Raw genomic sequence first — 23,493 nt, 5'->3', positions numbered from 1 at the left:
ACAATTACGTACCAGGCTGGCGGTCCAATACAGATTAGATCTCTCTAAGTGACATTAGAGACCACTGCCTTAATACACAGGCTAAGCAGACATAAAAGCATTCATATTATTTACCCTTTCTCCAATTTCTGTCTGATCGCCAAATGGCAGTAAGTCAATGTCAGGCTGCAGAGAGCAAGCATCTGTAACAGCTTTGTACCTGTAAAAACAATATGGTCATTGCAATTATTTAACCAGTCACTTACGTTGCTAACACAAAAACCTCCAGCTCGAATTCACTGCTAAGTTATTATGTCTCCGTGACGGTTGGATAATTGCAAAAATAAGTAGGGCAAAATGATTATTCAGCAACTAATCATGGAGCATTGTAAACTAAGCGTTGTAAAAAATGACATATTTATTAGAGATCTTTATTGGCAAGCCTACTTTTTAAAGATTCAGTGACGTAAATTATTGAGTACATTCCTCCCTATTGCAGAGCTGTTTTGCTGGACTCTGGAGTATTTGAAGCCATTTTCCAATGAGTTATTATTCTTCCCCCTTTAGGTGCCTCTTCATTTACTTCAGTGTGATTACAGGACAAAGGATCCTTACAGTTCTTCTGATCTTGCCAGAATCAGAAACCACTTGCAAAAACTTGAAATTTGTTATGAGATTTCTAGGTCTATGTATTATCACAGATGATCTTCTAATAAGCAGATGGGATCAGACTATTTGAGTGGTGTAATTTGGCCTTGCCCCTTTGATACGAGTGAAATTAAGCTGATGGATGCAGTAGCTGAAGAATCTGGTCCCTGAAATTTTAGATGTTTATCTGGATTTTGAAATATTTGGTCATTGCTAAGTTTTATTAAGTGGGAATGGAGTCATACATCTTGACAAAGTACACACTGAGAGAAATGGGATGTATTTTTAATAACTTAAAACAAAGAGAGTGTTGCCTTTGAAAACATCAGCAATTTGTTTTCCTCAAGTCAAGTCACTTTTTCCACTGCATTTGTTAGCTGACCTTTTAGAAGGACACAAGAAGCAAGTGCTGGATAAGCACAACGGAAGCTGTGCACCTCAGCTTTCACGCTCCCTTGTCCTGTATTTCTAAAGTAAGAATTAAGGTTATTTCCTTGAGGCACCCCATCTTCATACATGCAGTGTTTTTGTAAAGTGACTGTTCCAGTAACTTGATCACAGCAGGATTAGTACATAAACTCAGTGGAAACATGCCTAGAATCCCTATTTCCAGAGTCCTCTGGCAACCTCAGGCTCCATTAAGTGAAACAAAAATATGTCAGTAGTCTCCAAAGATGGGATTCATCTCACCTAACTTTAGCTGCTTGAAAAATACATATATGGGTTCTGCTGCATTCCATGGAGAGCCACTGCCACTATGTGATTTCTCACAAACATCTTAGACATGCACTCTGGTTAGAGGGAGAGCCTTGAAAGACTAATTTAAAATAGAAACCTTCCTTTGAGATGCCTAAAGTCAGGTTAGCTAATTCCACTTCAGGGTTAATGTGCATTGTTATTTTTCGGAACCTACAAACTTCCTCCAGAAGGAGAAGTCAAAAACCTCTTTAAAAGAAGCTGCCAGGTGTTTTTTGCAAGAGGGTTGATATTTACCTCTGTTTATTAAATGGGCTTCCAAAGATAATGTTCTCCTCCACGGTTGCGTTCAGCAGCCACGGCTTCTGAGCTGCGTAAGCCACTGAGTATCTGTTTCTACTGTAGACAGATAAAGAGCATTAGTAAAAAGCAAAGCACTCACATTATGAAATGTCTGAGAATCAATTTTCTTTAGATTAATTTTATGAATGTACATTCATAAAAATACAGGGAAACACACAGGCAAAGCAACTGTTACAAAAGTGAAGGGAAGAATTTTAAATTAGATGCTTTCATTAGAACAGCACCCACTCTCTCCCCGATGGCAAAATCTACACTCTAGGTTGTATTCTATTCTACTATAAATGGCTGGTACCTACCTCGATTTAGTAACTGCAATTTCAATCCAAAGGCAAATTATAAATAATCAAAATTATTAAATTCTCACAAGAATAGTTATTTGGTATTTTTTTCTCTAATGTCAAAACAGGTAGTGAAAAGGCACTGTTCAAATGGCATCAAGACACTTGACTTGTTGCTTTCTGAAGTTTTAGATTATTTCACATAGCCATGCACATGAAATATACTTTTTTCTCAGTGAATTTTTTTTTCTTTAAGTCTATTAGATCCTCAGTGGACTGACATGATATTGGAAAAGAGAGCAATTCAATACAGATTGGGAAGGAATCACTACAGTCTCCCAAGTACTTACTATTTGTACTTTAAATGTGTCTAAATACCTGATGAAATGCGTACAATAGGGGTATGAATGTTCTTTACTTCTAGCTGTTTTGCCTCTGTATGGCAAAAAAGGTCATGTCATTTCAGATGTTTTTCTGAGGTGCCCGAGATGTGTGAGGAGGAAGGAGGTGTGAACTGGTACCGACTTGTGGATCTGAACACTTATCTTCCTTTTCAGTCTCTTTGATGGTATTGCTTCAAACCAAACATTTGACATAGCTCTGTATGTAAGCACCTAGGATTTGCTATTGAGAGAGAGGGTGCTAAGGTATGAGAAATAGCTGGTTAGAAGCAGTCAGTAGTATCCCAAAAATTTTAGAGGAGTTTTAGCAGTTCAGTATGCGCTAGTATGAAATATGTCTTCAGGATTATCAGGTAGCAAATCATGGTGTGGCTCCCAACCACAGCTATGTGTGCCACTACTTCTCTATCATTTTTGATGTGCTTTTAGTTCAGCTTGTCCTTCTTTTAAACCTGCAGGCCCTTTCACCGAAGCCAGGGATGGAGCCACTGCTTGGCTTCAGCTGGAGCACAGCCGGTCGCCTTTGGAGGCTGTGTGTCCCGCTCCGCCACACAGCCATCGAGCTGGGTTACAAGCAACACAAACCCCAGTGCTGATCAGAAAACATGCAAACACATGGGAGGGTATACATAACGATGTCTTACATCTAGAGGCCCTGTCTTGCAAGATACAGAGCACACTAAACTCCCAGTGATGTCAAATGGGAGGTGGGAGCACTGAACATCTTTCAGATAAGACTGAGGTAGTGGTACAATGGCTGGAGAAGATTGGGATCCACCGGATTTAACACAATCTGTCAGTTAATCCTACAGTAAATGATTATCGACACGGTAAGAAAACACAGAGATGAAGGTTTGAGGGAATTCTGGAGAAATGAATGAGTGTATTACGGTACACTAAAAACAGAAATAATACCTTCTGGATGCTTCAAAAGAAGGTTCAGTTTCATTTACACTGTAAGTTATGGTAAGTGACATTTAGTAAGCAGGAAAAATAAAGAATAACACTTTGTGCAAGTTTTACATACAGGGAAACTGGAGTTAAGTACATATTTTAAGAACTCAACATCGCTTTGGGCTTTTTTGTACTTAAAGGGAAAATAAATAAGGTCTAATAAAAAGTATATAACTTTTCTAAATACAACACTTTCATATCTATAGTGCGTAGTAGCTGAACAGGCAAGTTATGTTATTGGAAAGTGTATTAAAAATAAAAAGTGTATTGTAAAACCTATTTAAAATTAAATTAATATCACCTGTGCATATAAAAGGTTGACAAGCAGTAAGTTAGCTTCTCCACATATTATGCCAATGGCCTGCAAAAGTTGGTGACTACCATCAAATTTCCCCCAGAGCAAAGACAAGCTTTGCAGATACACTTTTGAATCAGATCAGATTTTGAACCTGTTCATAGCAGTAAGGCTGCATCAAGCCATGCATGGCACTACAAAACCTAGGCTTTCCTTGTCAACCTCCACGTCTTAAGGATCATATCCATGAAATACATTTTGAAGGGCATGCAATGGCAGTAATGACATGAATGATTTGCAGCTCCTTCTGTTAATTGACTTATTAACACTGTCGAGGGCATGGAATGGCAGCTAAAGCAGTTCTGGATCAGCAATGGTGCTCGTGTCCAGGCATGGCAACACATCACTGCAAAGTGCAAAACCTAAAAGAGTAAGTTTATGCCAGGTAAATGGAAACAGGCATTAGAAGGGAGTAGAAAACTGATATGAATGTGTTATTTGCCTGACTTAAAAAAAAAACGAAACAAACAAATCCTCCCCTTCCAAGCCTAAAAAATCCTCCAGATGGAATATTGTACTGCTGAGACAGAAGTGTCTGCTTGTCTGCTGGGATACCAGCTTGCTGCTGCACTCATAAGCAGAGGATCCAAGTGTGGCAAAGGGCATAAAAATTCTAATAGCAGAGCCCTCGTAATGCCACACTCGCATATTGAGCATCTTCCCAAAATGATAGAACTGAGACATGTTGCTTTCTGTGCTACATATCAGCTTTCTAAGAACTTTGATAATTCATGCCTCCTAAAATGCACAATCCATGTGTTTCCTTTGTGCACCAATCGCCACAGAAGATATTACATCAGAGGTGAATAGCCCTGTTGGTTATCTCAGAAGGCTCAGAGAGCCAGAAACTGAGGCTCAAAACAGACATTGCTTCACCAGAGTTGGTCCTTTATTCAGCAGAAGCTTCCGGTCTTCTCTACAATGGAAAAAAGTTAAAAGAAAGCAAAAGATGGAGTCTAACAAGAGATTAAAAAGAGGTTGGAAATTAGGTGAAGCCAAACAAAAAAAAGGAGAAAACCTAATTTTCCTCTATTAAAAGCCCCCAAACTTTTATCAGAAGAGCACTGGAATGGTAGAGAAAGGGATAATGCTTTCATGTATACGTTTGGGGGTGCCTTCTGACATAGAATTTAACAAAAACTGGGCACAAGCCTTGCAAGACCCCTTGCAATTCCACAGCAGATTTAATATGCTTGCCATTATAATCAAATAGATTACCTGAATGAGCAAGGACTAATTTTAGGATATCAGTTTCTTAAACTCTTCTTCCTTGGTTAGAAATTTCATTCCATGCTTAGCTTGACAAATACACCTTAATTCTCCCAAATTATGAGTGAGATTTCTGTGAGAACCCACGTTCATTAATAATCTCATGAATAAACACATATTAGACCTTTGCTGAGCTGGGGCCTTCACAAATGAAGGGATTAATTATTTGGTCTTGTTCTTTATTACCCTACTGGATCTGAGAGAGTGATGTAATTGCAGGGCATGGGAGTGGACTGAAACTGAAGCTCCTGAGGTTTCTAAAAAGAGTATTTTATTTGCCCACTGGGGTGGGATTAGTAATCTTCACTCTAATGTCTGTATTTATTGAAATGTGGCTATTTATACAGATTTTTATTCTGTACTATAAAATATACATATTCCCCCAAATGTGGCATGGTAAATTCAAGTCTGATATGGTAGGAAAGACCAAACTGAGTAGATTGATCAGTTATTTTTATAAGATTTTGAATATATAAGCTGAAATAATACAGAAATTAATTTAAATAAAAGTTTTAAGGAAAAGTCAAAGAGACCTTGTTGAAGTTTTGTGCTAACTCTGGAGATATTAAAATAGACTAATGCATCTCGAACAAGGCCCTCAGTCTACAAAATGAAAAGGGAGGAGAATAAAAGGATACAGAATCTCTGGGATACCATTGTAACGGCAGAATGAACCCTTTTCCCTGCTAATATAGGCAAAAAAATTGAGGCAGAACAAGGCCTGAGCATCTGCATAAATTATATCCAGCAGTTTGGACGAATTTATTCCCGTCCCTGCAATTAGCCATAGGAACACAGCAGTGCTAATAGGTATGCTGACTTTGGCTACTGACATTTATCTGGATGACCATTTATCCATCTGTGTTTTCTCTGAGCTACTGTGGTTCCAACCTTTTGGTAAGTAGTTGTATTTGGCAATCCTTCTGAGGGGAGCACTGGCTTTTCCTAATTTTTCTTGAAGCCTTCCAAAGCTGGAGGGCAGAACAGACCATATAGGAGGATTGATTTCATAGTTCTTGTGTTTCCCATGCTGTTCACTTAGTACACAGCAACCTGTTTGCACAGAAAACAGTTCAATGTACAGGAAATGTACACAACAGCAACAGGGTATTCAAGTCCCATGATAGACTTTCACAGTGATGCATTGCAGGATTACCCCAATATAACTGGGGCTGAAATCTTATCCATCATTACTATTACTGTGTTGTTACACCTGAATTTGTTTGGGAATTCACCTAGCCTGCCCTGGATCAGTAGCTGCATTAGTCATGCACGTGGAATCACATGGAAAGGGATTTAAGAAAGTAAACAGGACCTTTATGATGGTTTTGTAAAGTATGGGATCCACTTAGTTAAATACCTGAAGTATCCTTCTGTATTCATCTGTCTGTCAGGCAGTCTGAAATTATCAGCAAAATATAACCATGTTTGCATCACCTGTTTCACAGTACCAAATTACAGTTTGCAATGATAAAAAGTCACTCAGTAAGGCCTGAGATGCTTGCTAAAACCTGAATTACCTGGTTATGTACAGACTGCTAATCAACTGACAATATGATTTTAATCTCTCTTGAACAATGTGAAACTTAAATAGTATTTCATAAACTTTCTCTAGTATTTTTCTAAGATTTCTCATTTTCTCTAATCTTCCTAAGATCCCATATCTTTTCCAGGACAAATTTGAGTCTTTCTCAAATATATCTTTGAAAATAGTTGTGTGAGTAATTTCAAGGTACACTCTACTCACTCCTTCTATTTTCTTAAAGTACTCAGAAAAGTCAAAATCTTCATTATGTCTCTCAAAGTAATTAACTGTGATAAATCACATATTCTTCTTCCTTCAAAGCTTAAACTCACATATAATTAATCTAAAGTTAGTCTTGCCTTGGCTCCAACTGTACCTGCTACTCCAGTGAGATCATACATTTAGAATAGCAGACACTGAAATATGGCTAGAGGACAGAAAATGCCACGCATGCTAACACAGAAAAAGCAAAAATATCCAGCTTGCAACGTTGCTGGAAGAAAAAGATGGCAAAGTAAGTTGCTAGTCAAGGGATGGGACAACAAAATATTGGTCTCTGTGATAAAATTAACCCTTTTTTCTCAAAAACCTAATTAAGAAGAGTTTGGCTTGGTAGTTTTAAGGAAACAGAACTGATCTTTAAAATCAAAGAACAAGTCTTGGGGTTAGAGCACATCCCTTCCACAGCCTCTGCCCTGCCCAGGCTGGAAGAGCGGATGCTGCCCCATCTCGTTGCCGTAGGAAGTTCTCATTCACCGGGTCTGAACTCATGTGGATCCCGAGGCCTGACCTCACAGGCCCTCTCCAGCAGCAGCTTCTTCGGAGTCTTTACTCTTTAGTTATTCGGTGTCCTCAGGCTGCTTTCTGAAAGCATTACTGTGAAGGGTAACACTCACTTCCATAGCTGCGGCTGGGCAGATACCAGGGAAGGGGAAAAGCATTGCTCACGTGTTGTTATATCACCTTTTTTTCCTGCTAGCAGCAGCATCACTGGGTGAGAAAGACAGCCTTTCCTGCATGCTGGTACCCTCCACACCACTTGACCAGAAGAAGCTCCAGCCTGTTGTGCTTTCACAGGTGTGTACAGTAGCAGCATAACAACGCTGACCTCAGTTGTAGTGAGTACCATATACCCAGAGCCGACTCCCACCACTGAAGACTACTGCATAACAGGAATAGTATATGCTTTCTATTCAGGTCATTTGCTAGGGCTGATATATTAGATATTAACCACCAGACTAGCCTCTTTTCCTTCCTGAGGCACTCCGCTCTGCCTGCTCTGAACCATGAACAAAACAGCACTGAAAATCCTTCATAAGTTTGCAGGTGATGCCTTCCAGGGAGGATCTGGGTGACGACAATCATTTCACATGCAGTTCTGAGACATGAAGTTTACATTTCTCCCAGCAAATCCCAACTACTTCCTTCTTAAATGAATACAGCAATTAGTAGCTATATGAAACATACTTGCTCCAGTGAACTTTTCCCTCCAGCGTCTGCATCTCTCCCAATATGGCAAGGAGAAGTGATGACTTGCCACAGCCAACCTGACCCACAATCATTGTCATCTGACCTATGATGATAATAATAATAATAACAACAACAACAACAATAATAATAACAACAAGCACATGTTCAAAAAAGAACAAAGAACCAATTCTACTCAAGTCCACAAGGCCCAACTAGATTAAATTCTAGACCACTTAAACTAGTTGGTTAAATTTGTCAGCATCCACTACGTAAATGCACAATATCACATATATTCGTCTATGGTAATATATATTAATGGACAGTACAAGTACACACTAATCTCCAAAGGAATGAGACTATTTCTTCGACATATATTTTCACACATTGTATGGGAGTGTGCTATTTTATCATAGAATCGTAGAATCTTTAAGGTTGGAAAAGACCTCTAGGATCACCAAGTCCAACTGTCAACCCAACACCACCATGTCTACTAGACCATGTCCCAAAGTGCCATGTCTACATGCTTTTTGAACACCTCCAGGGACGATGACTCTACCAAAACTCCACTTTATGGAAGTAATTTAGGGTCAAATGATATAAAGTGGGGAGTGATTATTCAGTCTGGGGTTCCAAGAAAATTTGGGCCAATTTAGTATGTGACTGCAACTGAAAGAAGATCCACTACTCTTTTCTGCACTCCTCCTTCCCCCCCCCCCCCCCCTTCTTACTTTCGTAGTGGTGATGGTGCTTCTCAGATCTTCCCACAAACTAATTGAACTCACTAACTGTGCTAGCTGGTGCCTTGGCCAGGTAAGCTTCTCACCAGCCGGGGAGTTAATGGTCTTGTTCCATCTAAAGGAGGTGAACTCTCAGACTGACTCACCCACCTTGTAACCCATGGCCTTAGATTGTAAACTCCTTGGAGCAAAAACCTTCTGCAGGTGTTGTATGTTGCACTGAGCCAGCACAAAGAAGTGTTGTTTATCCATGTATAGGATATCTAATGCCACAGTGAACCAAATGATATAGACTTTGGGATTATTTAGTACTTTGAAATTACTTAATAACTATGCGATATTGAAGATGTGTCAACCTAACATAATAAGCTATTTTAAAACTAAGCATTTGGCAGTGTATAGAAATAAAATATAACACTGTTTAATAACATGAAATACCAACAGACAGTGCTAGGAATTTTACAGTAATACTAATATTGCTACTTATTATCATCATTATTTGCTACTTTTCACACTTGCTATGTTAGTCTTCCAAAACATATCAATGTTTTGTAAACCTGTGAAACTCCTAGACAAAAGACATTGAGGATGCAAGAAATGACATGAGCTCATCTGGACAAAGAGAAATTAATTGAAGGAGCAATTCATTGAGGATTTCTTGACAGACAAACTGTGTGAGCCTCAAGGAATTCTCTGAGATGAAAACAGTTGTGAACTGGGAGACTGTAATGTTGAAGAATGGTAGGAGAAGTATAATATATGACTGCTGTGTCCCTGTGCACCCACTGGTAGCCACTGCTGGAAATAAAATGCTGAATTGATGGACCCTTGGTTTAAATGAGGAATTCTCCCTCTTTCTTTTTTAAATTTGTCTATTAAAAATAATTTTTTTTTTGCAACCATCATTTTCATATTTATTCTTAGTCTTTACTTTGTTCCTGCTGTTATACAAACTATACAAACTATATAGGTACATAAAAAGATGTAATTTTTTGTTTATTTATAGTACTTAAGGTTGATGATATAGCTATATGGCCAATACAGTTCAAGACCTTGTGTATATTTTTAATCTTTGTTTTTTCTTATAAAAACCTAAGTATGTGTTTTTGTGCTTTTCACAACATTAAGAAATAGAATTAGTTGCAATTTAACATTACATATTTCATGTTTAAGGTGTGCATTTATCCTACCTGTTGGGATTCTGATGTTTATGTTGGACAATGTAGCCAAACCACTTCCCCATGAAAAGTATCCATTGGTCACCTACAAAACAATTACCACGTCAGATATATAAACACATGAGGGGAAAAAATAGAATGTCTAGTTTGGATTTAAAATATGTTACTAAAGTAAACCTGTGATTAATAGACATGGTGAGGTATGCTTACACACAAAAAAAAGCAAGTTCGGTTAGTGAAGATTGCCAAACTCAGAAAACTTTGTGAATAAGAGAAGTTATACACACAAATACATATATAGTGTATGAAATGCAATAAAAGGATGATCTTGAGTTGAACTCTATTTACCAAATACTTTCATTCTGTCAAGTGAAAGATTAAAGACTAAGAATAATGATCACAAGACCTCACAGGTGACAATCTAAATAGCATAGCTTATCAAGGAATGAATCATTCTGTATATTGTGATATATGGCCCCTTGTGAATGGATTCCCAAAGTACAAATTGAATATTCACAAGGTTTATTCTGGACATAAGAAAAATGTTCCCCAGTGGACCCAAGCCTTTTTGTGTATACTTCCTTTGGATTTGACAGGACCATGAAACACTCTTTGCACAGAGCACGTATGTGGGGAAAAGTTGGCCAACATGACTTAAAATAATGTCATAATAAATGACACATCATAATAAATGTCAAAAAATTACTTAAAAATTTTGATCTTGGTTCTAAGAGTGAAAGGGAAGTGCATGAAGGGAAGGTCTAGAAAAATCTGTATTAATTTCTGCATATCAGATTATCTAGGTTTTGTTCCTTTAGACTCATGATGCCTCTTTGCTTCCTGAGAAGACAGGGATTCACTATAATCACTAAATTGTCTGAAGCGAATCCTTCTCAATTTATATTTGGCTAAAGTGCTAATTTATTTAAGAGCTTGTTCTTGCAATGGACAATCTGCCTTTGGAAGAACAGCAGCAATCGGGCACTATCTGGTACTGTTGCAGGAGGACCTGTTCCTCGTAAAGAATGAGACGATGTTTTCAAACCACCTTGATTGCGATATCGTCTATCTCCACAGGACGCGTTGGCTTCCTTGGCTGTTCATAGCTTTCAAGCTGATACCTCAAGGGCTGCCTCCTGTTGATGGCCTTGGTGTGCTACATAGTGAAATGAAGAAAGGAGAAAAGTTGGAATTCTCAAAAGAGGACAGCATTTGGTTCCCTATAAAATAGACAATCCATTCCCTTTCCTCCCAACATTCTAGGTCACAAGAAGAAACCAGAAATACGTGTGATAATACAGACACAGGGCTGTGATGCACCTATTGTAATGTTTTAAACACCCTTAACCGAAGCACAGGAAATATCTGATTTTTGGTTTCCCAGGCATTACCATCCCAAATTTCAACTCTGTCATCCTCCTCAAACCACTAGGTAAGTCTGCCCTACCTGAGGTAGCTCCAAACAAAGCTGTGTCAGTAAAAGTGTAATGACATGCAGAGTTACCAGTTTGGTTCTTGGAAGCAGAAGAGCTGCAGGAGCGAGAAGCGTATCAAATGAGCCTGTGCAGAGTACTTCACTAAGGCATAATAGTGATTGTGGAGCTAGCTTATTCAGAGCTACCTGTGGTATTTGTAAGCACCACCATATTGAGCTGAATCGGCATAATCTTAGAGATTCCTTAGAGCTGGGCTGTCTACAGTGAATGATTTAACTTTTACAGATATTACCTTTATTTTCCCCTCTCCCCATCATCTACACTATGTTTCTCTCTGTAGGGCTGAGCAAAAGGTGGACAAGAGAACCAAAATAAATGCTGAAAAAATTTCATTTTTGTTTCCTTTATTATAGCAGCTAAGCCAGAAAAACAAGAAAAATGTTTCAGTTTGGCAAACTAATTTAATTCAGCTCAAAATAAAACTTATTTTGTGCTAGTCCTTTCTTTCTGTTGCTGTCTTCAAGTTTCAGTCACATTTCAAATGATATAATCAGTTTGAAACAGTTGAAAAACATCAAAATGAAAAAAAATAAATTCCCAAACCCTTAGGTTATTTTGCCCTCAAATTTTACTCAAATTCATTATATGTTTAGCACTCCAGAAACAGCATTTTGGAATGAATTCCTGTTTCACAAAGTTTAGTGTTTTTCGCACCTCCAATTTTGAATTTCCCAAAGCAGGAATTGGTCCTACCTAAAGAAGCCCAACATATAATGGGTTGTACTAGAAATATAGAGTACAAATCCCATAACCACAGGAAATGCACCTGGGCCTTTTATAGAAACTGAGAAGGACGAAGTTGAATCATGTGTAAATGTGTTGGTGTGTTATGGGGTTTTTATTACTACTGGCACTTCAGCAGTGCTTAAATGTGTTTGGGGACCCTTCGTGTCATAGAAACACAGAGATCCTGACATAGAAGAGGCAAAACTGGGCAATGTTAAGGTCAGGCTAGAAGCCAAAATTCCCGAGCCCTATCAGCTAGCCTACTGGCCTTGTATGGGGCTATAGGGCCTCTCTGCTTTGAAACTCAGTGTCATAAAACAGAACTTACAAGTCCTGTGTGCTTCTTACAGGATTCATAAGCTACAGAGCTGTCCCCACCTCTCCAGCTGTCATCTCCAATTTCATCACTCAGGAGAAACTCATTCAGCTTCTGTACACTTGAAAGAAAACAGGACAGTGAGTTAAATAAACCCAGGTTTCCATGAGTACATTTCTATTTTTGTGCAATCCAGCCAGCAGGATGTATCAGAAGTGTTCCAAAAGAAGTTCATGGGATGCTTTTGGTTTCCTATTGGACTGACTGCCACCCTGATGGCAAGTGAAAAAATATTTATGTGGAAGAAGGACAGATGAAAATAATTAAACATCGTACTGGTAGCTGGGAATGAAGAGGAGAGCTAGCCATGTGAGTGCCACTAGAGCTCTGTGGGAATGGTTTCCATCTTGGCAGGCTTATCTCTTCTGTGCCTTTCTCATGTCTACACTCAGTCGGGCTGCACAAATGAGTCATCCACCCACCTCCATCCTCTGAAAATGCCAATGCACTAGGTGCATCCTGAACACAGCTTTTGCATACGCTGCATGCAAACAGGACCAAATACTGCACGAATCAGCACAGCTATGGCCAGCCTCGGAGAAATACAGCAAGCACTCCCTTCGCCTACTTCTTAAAACAGTCCCCTGGGAAATACAGTGCACAGGTTCAATTCGTTCTTCATCACAGAAGGATTCGATTCTCTTTCTGCCCCACTTCATTTCAGAGTGCCGTAAGCACATAGCTCTTTGTTCTGGGGAAGGGATGAACAAAAGCACCCGCTGGTCATGGTGAAGTTATGTTACTCTGCAAAAACTAAAATCAAGGTGCCTTGAGCCAGAGACCGAGAAAGCAGAAGGACACATGACTTGAGATCAGTGATTTGAACATTAATCTGCAAGTGCGAAACTAGTCCTGTTTCAAGTCCTGTCTGAGCATTTGGTATGAAATTATCAATACATGTTCAAGCCACAGAGATACTGGTTAGCAAGAAAGCACTGTTATTGTCATTATTTCCTCCTGCCAGTATACGTATTCCTATCTCCTCTTCTGAAAGGAAAATTTATGCATCTAACTCCCATATCAGAATTTCGGTCTTATGTAAGTGCATCAAGCAAGAATTTATCTTCTTGTAGAGCTAAGAGACCTTGTTCTGATCATCTGCCTAAGAAGACATCAACCATTACTTTGCATTTTAATAAGGACAGGTACCCTCAAAGCTTTCACGGTACTAGAACTACTCTTTACAATAAAATGGAGATTCTGACCGAAGTATAAGCACTTAATCATAACACAAACAAGTGCATACTCATATTCATGTGTTTGATTGATGATAGAGCCATGGAGTGGCCAAGCACGCATTCTTTATTCTTCACTTGGGGGACATGATGTTCATGGGAGAAAGATGTTAGGAAATAAGTTTGCCAAAGGGTGAAGTTTGTTTTGGCAAATATAGTCTTTAAATAATGTCCTCTGGGGTGGCCAGCAGTGCTAAGGAAAATGTACACACCATTTTGATATCAGGGCTATGCTAAACATAGCGCAGAGATGTAGAGGCTGGGATGATTTACAAAGGAGACTTGAGATTTTCCACTAGTCAGAAATCATTTTCAACCGAGTGAAAATCTGTCATGTGGCCCTGCTGATGCTTTGATAAAAATAAACCCTATTTATTTATTTATTTATTTAAGTGAATGTGGTACTGGAAAATGACAGCTGTGGAGCCTGAAGTTGCCTTGACTGCTATTTGTTATTATTGCTACCCACCAAAAAGAGGCAGTGCAGGCAGCAATGCAATCCTTTGCCAATGATGTGCCTCAATCTTGGCAAGAAGAAACTATGTTTCTGGGTGGGAAGGGTAGTTCAGTCTTCACATTCTGCTAGTGCTTGGCATCTGACATGTTACTGCCAGTCAGGTGTCAGTTCGTGCCTCTTGGGACGTCGTGGCAGTGTGTATGTCTCCGTAACTGCCCCGTGACCATGACTCTTTCCATAAAGACCACTGACGCAACAGCCAAAAGTCTGAAATTTGACTTACTACCAACCAGCTCCCTTGAGATTAAGTGCTCTATAGCCCAGCACGGAGGAAGTTACTTTGTCGGGCTATTTGCAGACGTAAATGCCTGGTACATATAAGTTTCTGATGGAGCAACACATTTCACAAGTTCCTTTTCCCTTTTTTTTTTTTTTAAATCTTTTTCACTTCGTGCCAACTTCCTCGCTGTCCTGCCATGCAGATCCCTAACCCTCACAGCCTAAACTCCCAAATGTCTGCCTCGCCATGCTTCCTCTCCTGCGTCCCTTCGGTGCCACTCGGAGGAACGGCATTTCCTCTATAAGAGAAGCCCTGCCGGTCTCAGTTTCCCTTGAGTAACTGGTCCTTCAGTGCCCAGTGTTCCTCCATCCACTCTCTTTCCTAAGAGAATCCAAGCTAGTGCTAGGCAGGACAATATCAAATTCTGACTTAGAGCACAATTGTGTTGGGTTTGCGTGGCAAGGTTTTGGTAGCAGGGGGGCTACAGGGGTGGCTTCTGTGAGAAGCTGCTAGAAGCTCCCCCTGTGTCTGATAGAGCCAATGCCAGCCGGCTCTAAGACGGGCCCGCTGCTGGCCAAGGCCAAGCCAATCAGCGCCTCTGTGATAACATATTTAAGAAGTAGAAAAACACTTAGAGAGAGGGAGCTTTTGCAGCCGGAGAGAGGAGTGAGAAGATGTAAGAAACTCTGCAGACACCAAGGTCAGTGCAGAAGGAGGGGGAGGAGGAGCTCCAGGCGCCGGAGCAGAGATCCCCCTGCAGCCCGTGGTGAAGGCCATGGTGAAGCAGGCTGTCCCCCTGCAGCCCATGGAGGAAGGATGAGGGGGTGTAGAGATTCCACCTGCAGCCCATGGAGGACCCCACGCCGGAGCAGGTGGAGGCACCTGAAGGAGGCTGTGGCCCGTGGGAAGCCCACGCTGGAGCAAGCTCCTGGCCGGACCGGTGGACCCGTGAAGAGGGGAGCCCACGCCAGAGCAGGTTTGCTGGCAGGACTTGTGACCCCGTGGGGGACCCCACGCTGGAGCAGTTTGCTCCTGAAGGTCTGCACCCCGTGAGAGGGACTCCATGCTGGAGCAGGGGAATGGTGAGAGGAGTCCTCCCCCTGAGGATGAAGAAGTGGCAGAAACACCGTGAGATGAACTGACTGTAACCCCCATTCCCCGTCCCCCTGTGCCGCTGAGGGGGGGAAGGTTGAAGCCGGGAGTGAAGTTGAGCCCGGGAAGATGGGAGGGGTGGGGGGAGGTGTTTTAAGAGTTGATTTTATTTTCTCATTCCTCTACTCTGTTTTGCCTAGTAATAAATTAGATGAATTCCCTCTCTAAGTTTGGTCTGTTTTGCTCGTGACGATAATTAGTGAGTGATCTCTCCCTGTCCTTATCTCGACCTACAAGCTTTTCGTTATACCTTTTCTCCCCTGTCTAGTGAAGGAGGGGAGTGAGAGAGCGGCTCTGGTGGGCACCTGGCCTCCAGCCAGGGTCAACCCACCACAGTACCCTCTGTTGAGGTGGAGTTAAACCAGTTGCTCTTCCTTGCATCGGCAGGGCCAGTCTTGCTAGGCAGCTTCAGGCCGGTCTCTTGGCTCCCTCTGTGTGACAAGAGCCCAGAAAACTACTAGGTAAGGGCGATGGTGGGTGGCCACACTGTGAGAAAAGGAGCGTATGCCAAGGAAGGACAGTCCAGCCCTGAATCTGGACCGCCAAACTTGGTGAAATTATAAAAAGAAGGGAACATTTCTTTGTCTGTGTATCATGCAGTAAAAAGAAATGGTTAGTCTGATTTCTCTCACATTTGTGAACATCTGAATCCCACCTCTTAATCCTTTTCCACGTGAGCAGGAAGAAACAACCTTTTTCTCCAGCACCTTCCCTGTTGTATTACTGAACGCAGGTGTTCAAGAGTTGGAGAAACAAACCAGAAGGGCCACTTACCTTACGATAGCCTTGACTGCAAAACGAACCACGGTGGAGAGCAGGAAGAGTGGTGTGACTAGGATGTGAAACAAGGACAGTGATGCAAAAGCCTGGGCAGGCTGCAGCGGCTTGTCATTGGTGTACGCGTATGTCACAAAGGTCTGTCACATCAGGAAAAGAGCATGTCAGGATAAGCACTCTTGAAAAAGGTGGACAAGGAGAGCAAGGAAAACATTTTGCTCAACTAAGGCAAATAACTATATACCTCAATTTACTGGGAATCCCACTAAACTGAAAGGAAAGGTGTCTTCTATTAAAGTGAAAAATATTTTAAGAACTTGCCAGTGATTTCAAGAGATTTGCATGTTTAAGAATGAAAAAATTTTCTTTGTAAAATCAAAGCATTCAGTTTTGTAAAGTTTTGTAATTGACTTCAGGGTTTAGAGGAAATGCACAACGCAGAAAAAAACAGTAAGAATCTAATAAATTTTATGGGTTTTTTTCACAGATGCAGAACTATGGTCATATTTCATCCAATTCTGGTACACACTGCAGCACACTCTGAGTAACATCCTCAGAATTTGGTCTATGAAGACTCCTTACTGACCGGCATGCCATAGTTCCTCTAGTGCATTAGGTCAAGATTTAAACCTGGCCAGAGGACAAGCAAAATTTATTTTTCCTTAAACTGCAGACTACCCTTTCTTGAAAATTGAAATGGTGGCTTATAATGCACTTTGAAACAGGGATGATTTTCGCTGCTGGACAACAGAAAAGCAAAGCCACCCAAAAACCCTTGAAAATGAGAGCTTCTCAAAATGGGTCTTCTTTCAAGTTGCAATGACTTTTTTTCTTTCTTTCTTATAGTAAAAATTTATATTTCTTTTTTGTTTTACAAATCCAAACTAGAGCTGGTCAGGGAATGGGCACTTCCAGTTTTATGCTATCCTACAGTTAGCAGGGGCACATTAATTCATCTGCGGGTTTTGTGAGGAATATGTCCTACAATAACAATCATGTCCATTCCTTCCTTCCTTCCTTCCTTCCTTCCTTCCTTCCTTCCTTCCTTCCTTCCTTCCTTCCCTCCTTCCTTCCTTCCTTCCTTCCTTCCTTCCTTCCTTCCTTCCCTCCTTCCTTCCTTCCTTCCTTCCTTCCTTCCTTCCTTCCTTCTCTCTTTCTCTCTCTCTTTCTCTCTCCCTTTCTCTCTCCCTTTCATTTCCTCTCCCTTTTCATAAGGAAAAGTGAAAAAAACTCATATCTTACTGCAAGAACAGCAGCTATTGGTATGGCCGCATTCATAAAAACTGTAAAAGAGAAATAAAATAGGCATCAGATTATATGAAATAAGAAAAAACAGTTTTCCAATTAGTTGTATGGCATCAGAAGAATACAGTTATTTCCAATTCAAGTAATTAAAACTCCCACAGGAAAATTCCTCTGCAGGAAGAAATATCCTTCCATGACAGAGAGAGATCTTAAACACACAAGCAAATAAGCCAAGTAATTATCTCATTTGTATACTTTAGTGAACTGGGATAAAAAGCTTTATATGCACAATTATGATGCAGCACAATGAAAACATTACCCTCTCAGCTCTTCTGCAATACAGAAAATACAGTTTCTTTCAGACACTAATTTATCTTTCCTGTAATCAGAGCTGCTAATATTATCTAGAGCCTCTTTACTATAAAACAATTCATAACTGTAATGTCATAATGAAGGTGACAGAAAACTTACTACAAAAAAAAAACCAACAAGATATGCTCCATAATTTCAAGTTTCTGTGTTATAGATTTGTCATGCCTTTTTATTTTAATCACATTCCACACACACAAAAAGTGTCATAGGCACAGCTGTATCTCATTTTATTTGGAAGTCAGGAGGAATGTTGACATGAAGAACAGGATCCATTTCTGAGGGCTAAAAACATAGTTACTTACTGGAAAGAGATGTATGAAGCGCAAAGGTTTTGAGACTGGTGAGTTCCTTCATTCTTGTTTCTTCCACGCTAGTACAAAATATGTGCTCCCAGGCATACAGCTTTAATAACTTAATGCCTTTTAGTATCTCATTGGTTTTCTTTAATCTCTCAGTAGAATAGTCCTTCATTTCAAAAGAAAACAAGGATAAGAAATTGATAATCGTTTGTAGTTTTAATAAGAATGCTCTTTTCCCTTCACTTCTGTTGTAAAATTGATTAAAGATTTATAATTTTGTTTGTTTGTGATTTTTACAGGCTTTCAGTTGCCGTACTGAGTAAAACAATATAAAATTCCATGTTCTTTGGAGATATTAAAATGCTTATAGTCATGGCAGGAAATTAAGTGACCCTGTTCTGAGAAAAAAAATAAACCAAAACATCCAAATCCTTCAAACAGAGGGTGAAACTCAGGGAGGGAGATTAATAGGTCAATGGTGTCCACAACAATAAACAGAAGACTACATGTGTGTAATTGCTGATACAAGAGTCATTCTGGGATTCATACAGACTGATCATGAAAATGAATGAGATGTTTATTGATATATTTAGCTATTTGCCCCTCACCAGAAAACAGTAATCCTAAATTTTGGTAAAATCATAATCCAAAAGATGTTATGAGTCAGAGGAACCCAGATAAGAGCAAAAAGAAAGATTCAACTGTTTCTGAAATTAGGCAAAGATAAATCTTCTGTTGGTATAAATTGGCATAATTCAACAGGATTGAAGTGTGCTGAAGATAAGGTCCATGAATGTATAATTTGCTCACTGAATATTAAGATAACAAGGACCTTTAAATATTTGACAACACAAACATCAAAGGCTGATTTAAAAAGTTCAAGGATCAAGAGAATAAAGTTAAAAATTAGATAAAGTATCAGAAAACATTTCTAATTGGTGAACTAAATTAGACAGCAAAATAAACTTACAGCACTGAAGAATGTACAATAGATATTAATCCAGCAATGCCAGCTGACTTTTAGGGAATACCAAAGCTTAGGGTGAGAGCATAAAGTCTCTAGGGGGTTGTACACATTCTTTAATACTGTCCTCCTATAATTTATCAGTTGTTTGTACTGTTTGCTAATATCCCATGAAATACAACATCTAAATGTAGGAATAACACCCTTTCATGGAATTGAACTCAGATTAACCTGTGCTAGCTGGGTGAAAAATACTCTCTGGAGAGGAGGCAGGTCAAGGCCCACATACTCCTATTAGACTGATGTCTGACAAACATTAGGAAGGGAGAGATACTGAGCCACAGAAAAACAGAAAGGGAAGGACGATGGAGTTAAGGGACAGCTTGGCCAAACCTCTGCAATGAACGTTCACTAATAACAAGAACCCTTGGTTCCACATTCTCATTTCTGGATCACAAATGTCACTGAACTAATTTACTTACGAGAGTGCTCTTCTGAGCCTCAGCCAACTTCGTAGCTATGAAGTACTGTATTGGAGCTAACAGTACAATGACAGCAGCACCGACCAAGGCACTCACTCCGAGTAAATTATAGAGTAGGATCACACCCATTATTATCTATGAAGAAAAAAGCAACATAGAAAAAAAAGTGGATATCAATATGTCAGAATGATAGCAAGAAAAAAAGTATTTGTTCTCCTAATAAACAGTTAAAATGTTTGTAGGAATCAGCTGAGCCCATACTTCAGAGGTCTTGTTTGGAAAGTGTGGGAAATGAACCCAGAAGCCTTTCTTTTTGACATTAACTGCATAGTTTGTGTTAGTGCCTGGTACTCCTAACTCCAGATAAGGTTTCCACAGAACTAAAGGAGCACTAAAATGATGGTGCTCGGCCCAAGGCATTTTACAGAATCACTGGGCTTCAATTCTTATTTACACTAGAGCTCCTTACACGGCTCTGGAAGTATTCAAAGGTCTTAGGACAGTCATGAATCACATTTGCATTCTGTCCTAGTGGTCCTCTTGCAGCTGCAGGCAGAGGCACATCTTAGACAGGCACTGAAGCATGATGCAGATGTGCCGCCAGTGACACAAACCTGAGCTTCTGCATCAATACCACGTAGCTCTGTGGCATAATATCGAGATGCTACCTTAGCCCTACAAAGAGCGTGGCAACACTTCCCACAAAGGTTCATCCGGGAGTGTCTCTGACGCTGCTACCGTGATTCTGGTTCCTGTGTTAACACAAGCGCTACTACATAAATGCTTTTATAAAAAGCTCCACTTCATAGTGCAGACATGACCTTAGTAACAGGACAGAGAGAACTAGCTCCCTACTTTGTATTTTTGCTATCTCTTCAATGAGTCAATTCTGTCTTTAAATCTGCCTTCTTATTATACAGTATCAGAAACAAGAATCAGTGGAGTTCAACATTTTCAAAGCATAATTTAGCTTTAAAGTCTTCTATAATGTAAATTAGCATACCTACATGCCATTTTCTTAGCAGAATAATACAAGGTTACAGGTAGCAATTTGAACTTGGGGTAAACTGAAGCCCTTACTGGGGGACTGACCCTGCAATCAGTTTTTGTACTCAATAACAGGCCATAATTGGTGGATACACAATCTATTTTCTAAGATTCACCGCAATCTTCAGCAGGCTATAGCTATATTGGCTCACACTGGAAAGATACATGTTCAGTGTTTGCTCCAAGCTGTTCTGCTTGAGGAGGGGGCAGCCTTGACAATTGCCGTTTCTTGGGACATCCCTTGAAGCTCAAGTCCTTTGCAAAAAGCAAGACAGGACAGTCCCACCACCTTTTCCAGAGTGGTATAGTTATAATCCAGCTCATAGTTACCAAGTTCCTTGTTTTTTCCAAAAAGCAGCCGATTGAGCTAATCAGGCAGAAAGACATGTTACCACACCACCAGTGTCATTGATACCAGTTGCATAATATTTTGAGAAGGAAACAGTAAGTAATAGTAAGGTAATGGTAATAGTAAGGTAATGGTAATAGTGACAGTAAGGTAATTGCAACAATTGATAGAGCGAAAGAGCAGAAGGAGCCCTCCATAGCCTAGGCCACAGGTACTCACTCACCAAGTTCTTCAGCAGAGGCAAAGTCATGGGTGATGCTATGCTCATTCCCAGACAAAGCTATGGGCAAGCTACCCCTGTGTTCCCTGTCTCCTCATTGCCTGAAGGTGAACTACAGAAACCAGCAAAATCGTCAGAAGCTTCCTCAAACCGGCCTTTTACAGCAGTGCTGAGGAAGGCCATGACGTTTCTACAGTAGCTGAGACAGAGACTCTATTAAAAAGACAAATGAGTGGTGAATTTAGGCTACATGTAATTATTCACTAGCCACAGGAATCAGACTACCTGTTCATTTAATAACATTCAAAGTATTAACAGCAACACTTGCAAATAAACTGGACATGAAATAGTGACTTAAGATGAAACTCTCTGTACTATTTCTAACTTCAGCTACCATGCACACTTTTTTGTCTTTTTCTCCTTAAATTATTTTCTGACTCTCTAAACCCTACCCGATCCTCAGACAGACACATAAAATCAATATTTGTTTCCATTAGTAGTAGTAATATGGCTGACTATTATAATAGATTACTGATATAGTTCCAGGAATTTCAGCAAAACAGATCTACTGTAAGAGTGGCTTCTATCCCTTTTTAAACTTGTTTAATGTTGGCAGTATCATCTACAGGTAAGGATGATGCCAATCCTACCCCAAGTTAAAATTTTGAAGGTGCTACAGGAGACCAAGCTTCATGGAAAATCAGTGTAGCTTAGGTCATTAAGTCATTTAGTACTTTCAAAGATTTCTTTCAGGCTAATAATTTTTACCTTTCCTTCCTACAGATTTGCCTACAGATCTTTCCCAGCCTTGTTAAGAACCAGAGGTTTACAGTAACTAAGCTTGTTTAGATGAAAGCTCCTCTGAGCATTTCGTGCAGCGCACTGTCGGGGCTGCTGTCAGTCACTGAGCAGGATTCAGTTGCTTTTTGCTCCTGCCACAAAACACAGTTTACAAGTGGACACTGCAAATGCAATACTTGGCGCTGGTCAGATGCCTGTGCTGCTGCTGTGTGGCAGAAATAAAAGCAATGACTCCTGTCAGTAGTGGAACAAATATCAGCAGTGAAAGGATGACAGGTCATCATTCTTAAAGTCACAGATCATATCCATGACATGGAAATCCTGCTCAAAAAAAATCCTCTCTCTTTACTGGCCCTCGGACAGCCAGCCTCCCAGCCCTTGGAGGAGACGATGGGCCACGTTTCTGCTTGTTAGTCCTCCCGGCAAATGAGTGCGAAGTCCAAGTTCCCCTCTGGATTTTCATAGAATCATAGAATCTATAAACCATTCTATAATGGTTTGGGTTGGAAGGGACCTCAAAGATCATCTAGTTCCAAGCCCCCCTGCCATGGGCAGGGACACCCTCCTCTAGACCAGGTTGTCCAAAGCCTCATCCAACCTGGCCTTGAACACTTCCAGGGATGGGGCCTCCACAACCTCTCTGGGCAACCTGTTCCAGGGCCTCACCACTCTCACAGTAAAGAATTTCTTTCTCACATCTAATCTAAATCGACCCTCCTTCAGCTTAAACCCATTATCCCTTGTCCTGTCACTACACTCCCTGATAAACAGTCCCTCCCCATCTTTCCTGTAGGCCCCTTCAGGTACTGGAAGGCTGCAATAAGGTCTCTCCAGGCTGAACAACCCCAACTCTCTCAGCCTGTCCTCGTAGGAGAGGTGCTCCACCCTCTGTAGGAGTCTCACAGACATATGCTCTTTTCAACCAGGTTGGAGGACCTCTGAAATCAGGCCCTTAACTTTGATGCTCTACCTGAACAGGCATTGCCCACAGATTGGGGCACAGGAACAAGAACCACATTAATTGATTTGTTTCTATGGCGACCAAGTTATTGATTTGTCCCAGCGTCATCTCTCCCATGGACAAGTTGGATGTGGAAAGCCTCAGGATCTTATTATATATCATTGCCTGTGGGAAAGGAATAAAACGGAAGATATGAAAATTATATAATTATAAAACAACCGTAGCAGCAGGATGTTTCAAACTGCGATATCAGTCTTTACCTAAGACAGCCCTTCTCCTGGTCTCTCACCTGAGACAGAGAGAGAGATGGAGACAGAGTGAGAGAAAGCACAAGAGAGAGAACTGACTTTAAAAAACTCCAATTCCTCTTAAAAGGTTTGTTGCTTAACGCAGACCTAAAA

The 23,493-nt window shown here is 40.4% G+C and overlaps 1 protein-coding gene across 14 annotated transcripts in view; it reads right to left on the bottom strand.

The window, feature by feature from the left end:
• ABCC9 (ATP binding cassette subfamily C member 9) overlaps window positions 1–23,493 on the bottom strand; it is a 78,903-nt gene that overhangs the window by 29,492 nt on the left and 25,918 nt on the right. For 6 of the 14 annotated variants that reach the window (XM_054823372.1, XM_054823401.1, XM_054823391.1 and 3 more), the window contains 13 exons: window positions 23,102–23,257; window positions 19,715–19,849; window positions 18,272–18,434; window positions 17,595–17,635; window positions 16,350–16,492; window positions 12,404–12,512; window positions 10,902–11,009; window positions 9,866–9,938; window positions 7,936–8,041; window positions 6,304–6,342; window positions 3,281–3,319; window positions 1,621–1,722; window positions 115–199 (listed from right to left, as the gene is read on the bottom strand). In XM_054823372.1, coding sequence (XP_054679347.1) covers window positions 115–199; window positions 1,621–1,722; window positions 3,281–3,319; window positions 6,304–6,342; window positions 7,936–8,041; window positions 9,866–9,938; window positions 10,902–11,009; window positions 12,404–12,512; window positions 16,350–16,492; window positions 17,595–17,635; window positions 18,272–18,434; window positions 19,715–19,849; window positions 23,102–23,257 — 1,299 coding nt within the window. The remainder of the gene's footprint in view (window positions 1–114; window positions 200–1,620; window positions 1,723–3,280; window positions 3,320–6,303; window positions 6,343–7,935; window positions 8,042–9,865; window positions 9,939–10,901; window positions 11,010–12,403; window positions 12,513–16,349; window positions 16,493–17,594; window positions 17,636–18,271; window positions 18,435–19,714; window positions 19,850–23,101; window positions 23,258–23,493) is intronic. The other 8 variants (XM_054823484.1, XM_054823445.1, XM_054823493.1 and 5 more) reach the window with 6 other exon arrangements.

This window comes from Grus americana, chromosome 1 (assembly GCF_028858705.1).
Source record: "Grus americana isolate bGruAme1 chromosome 1, bGruAme1.mat, whole genome shotgun sequence".
Taxonomy (NCBI): domain Eukaryota; kingdom Metazoa; phylum Chordata; class Aves; order Gruiformes; family Gruidae; genus Grus; species Grus americana.
This window is presented reverse-complemented; position numbering and strand designations above follow the sequence as displayed.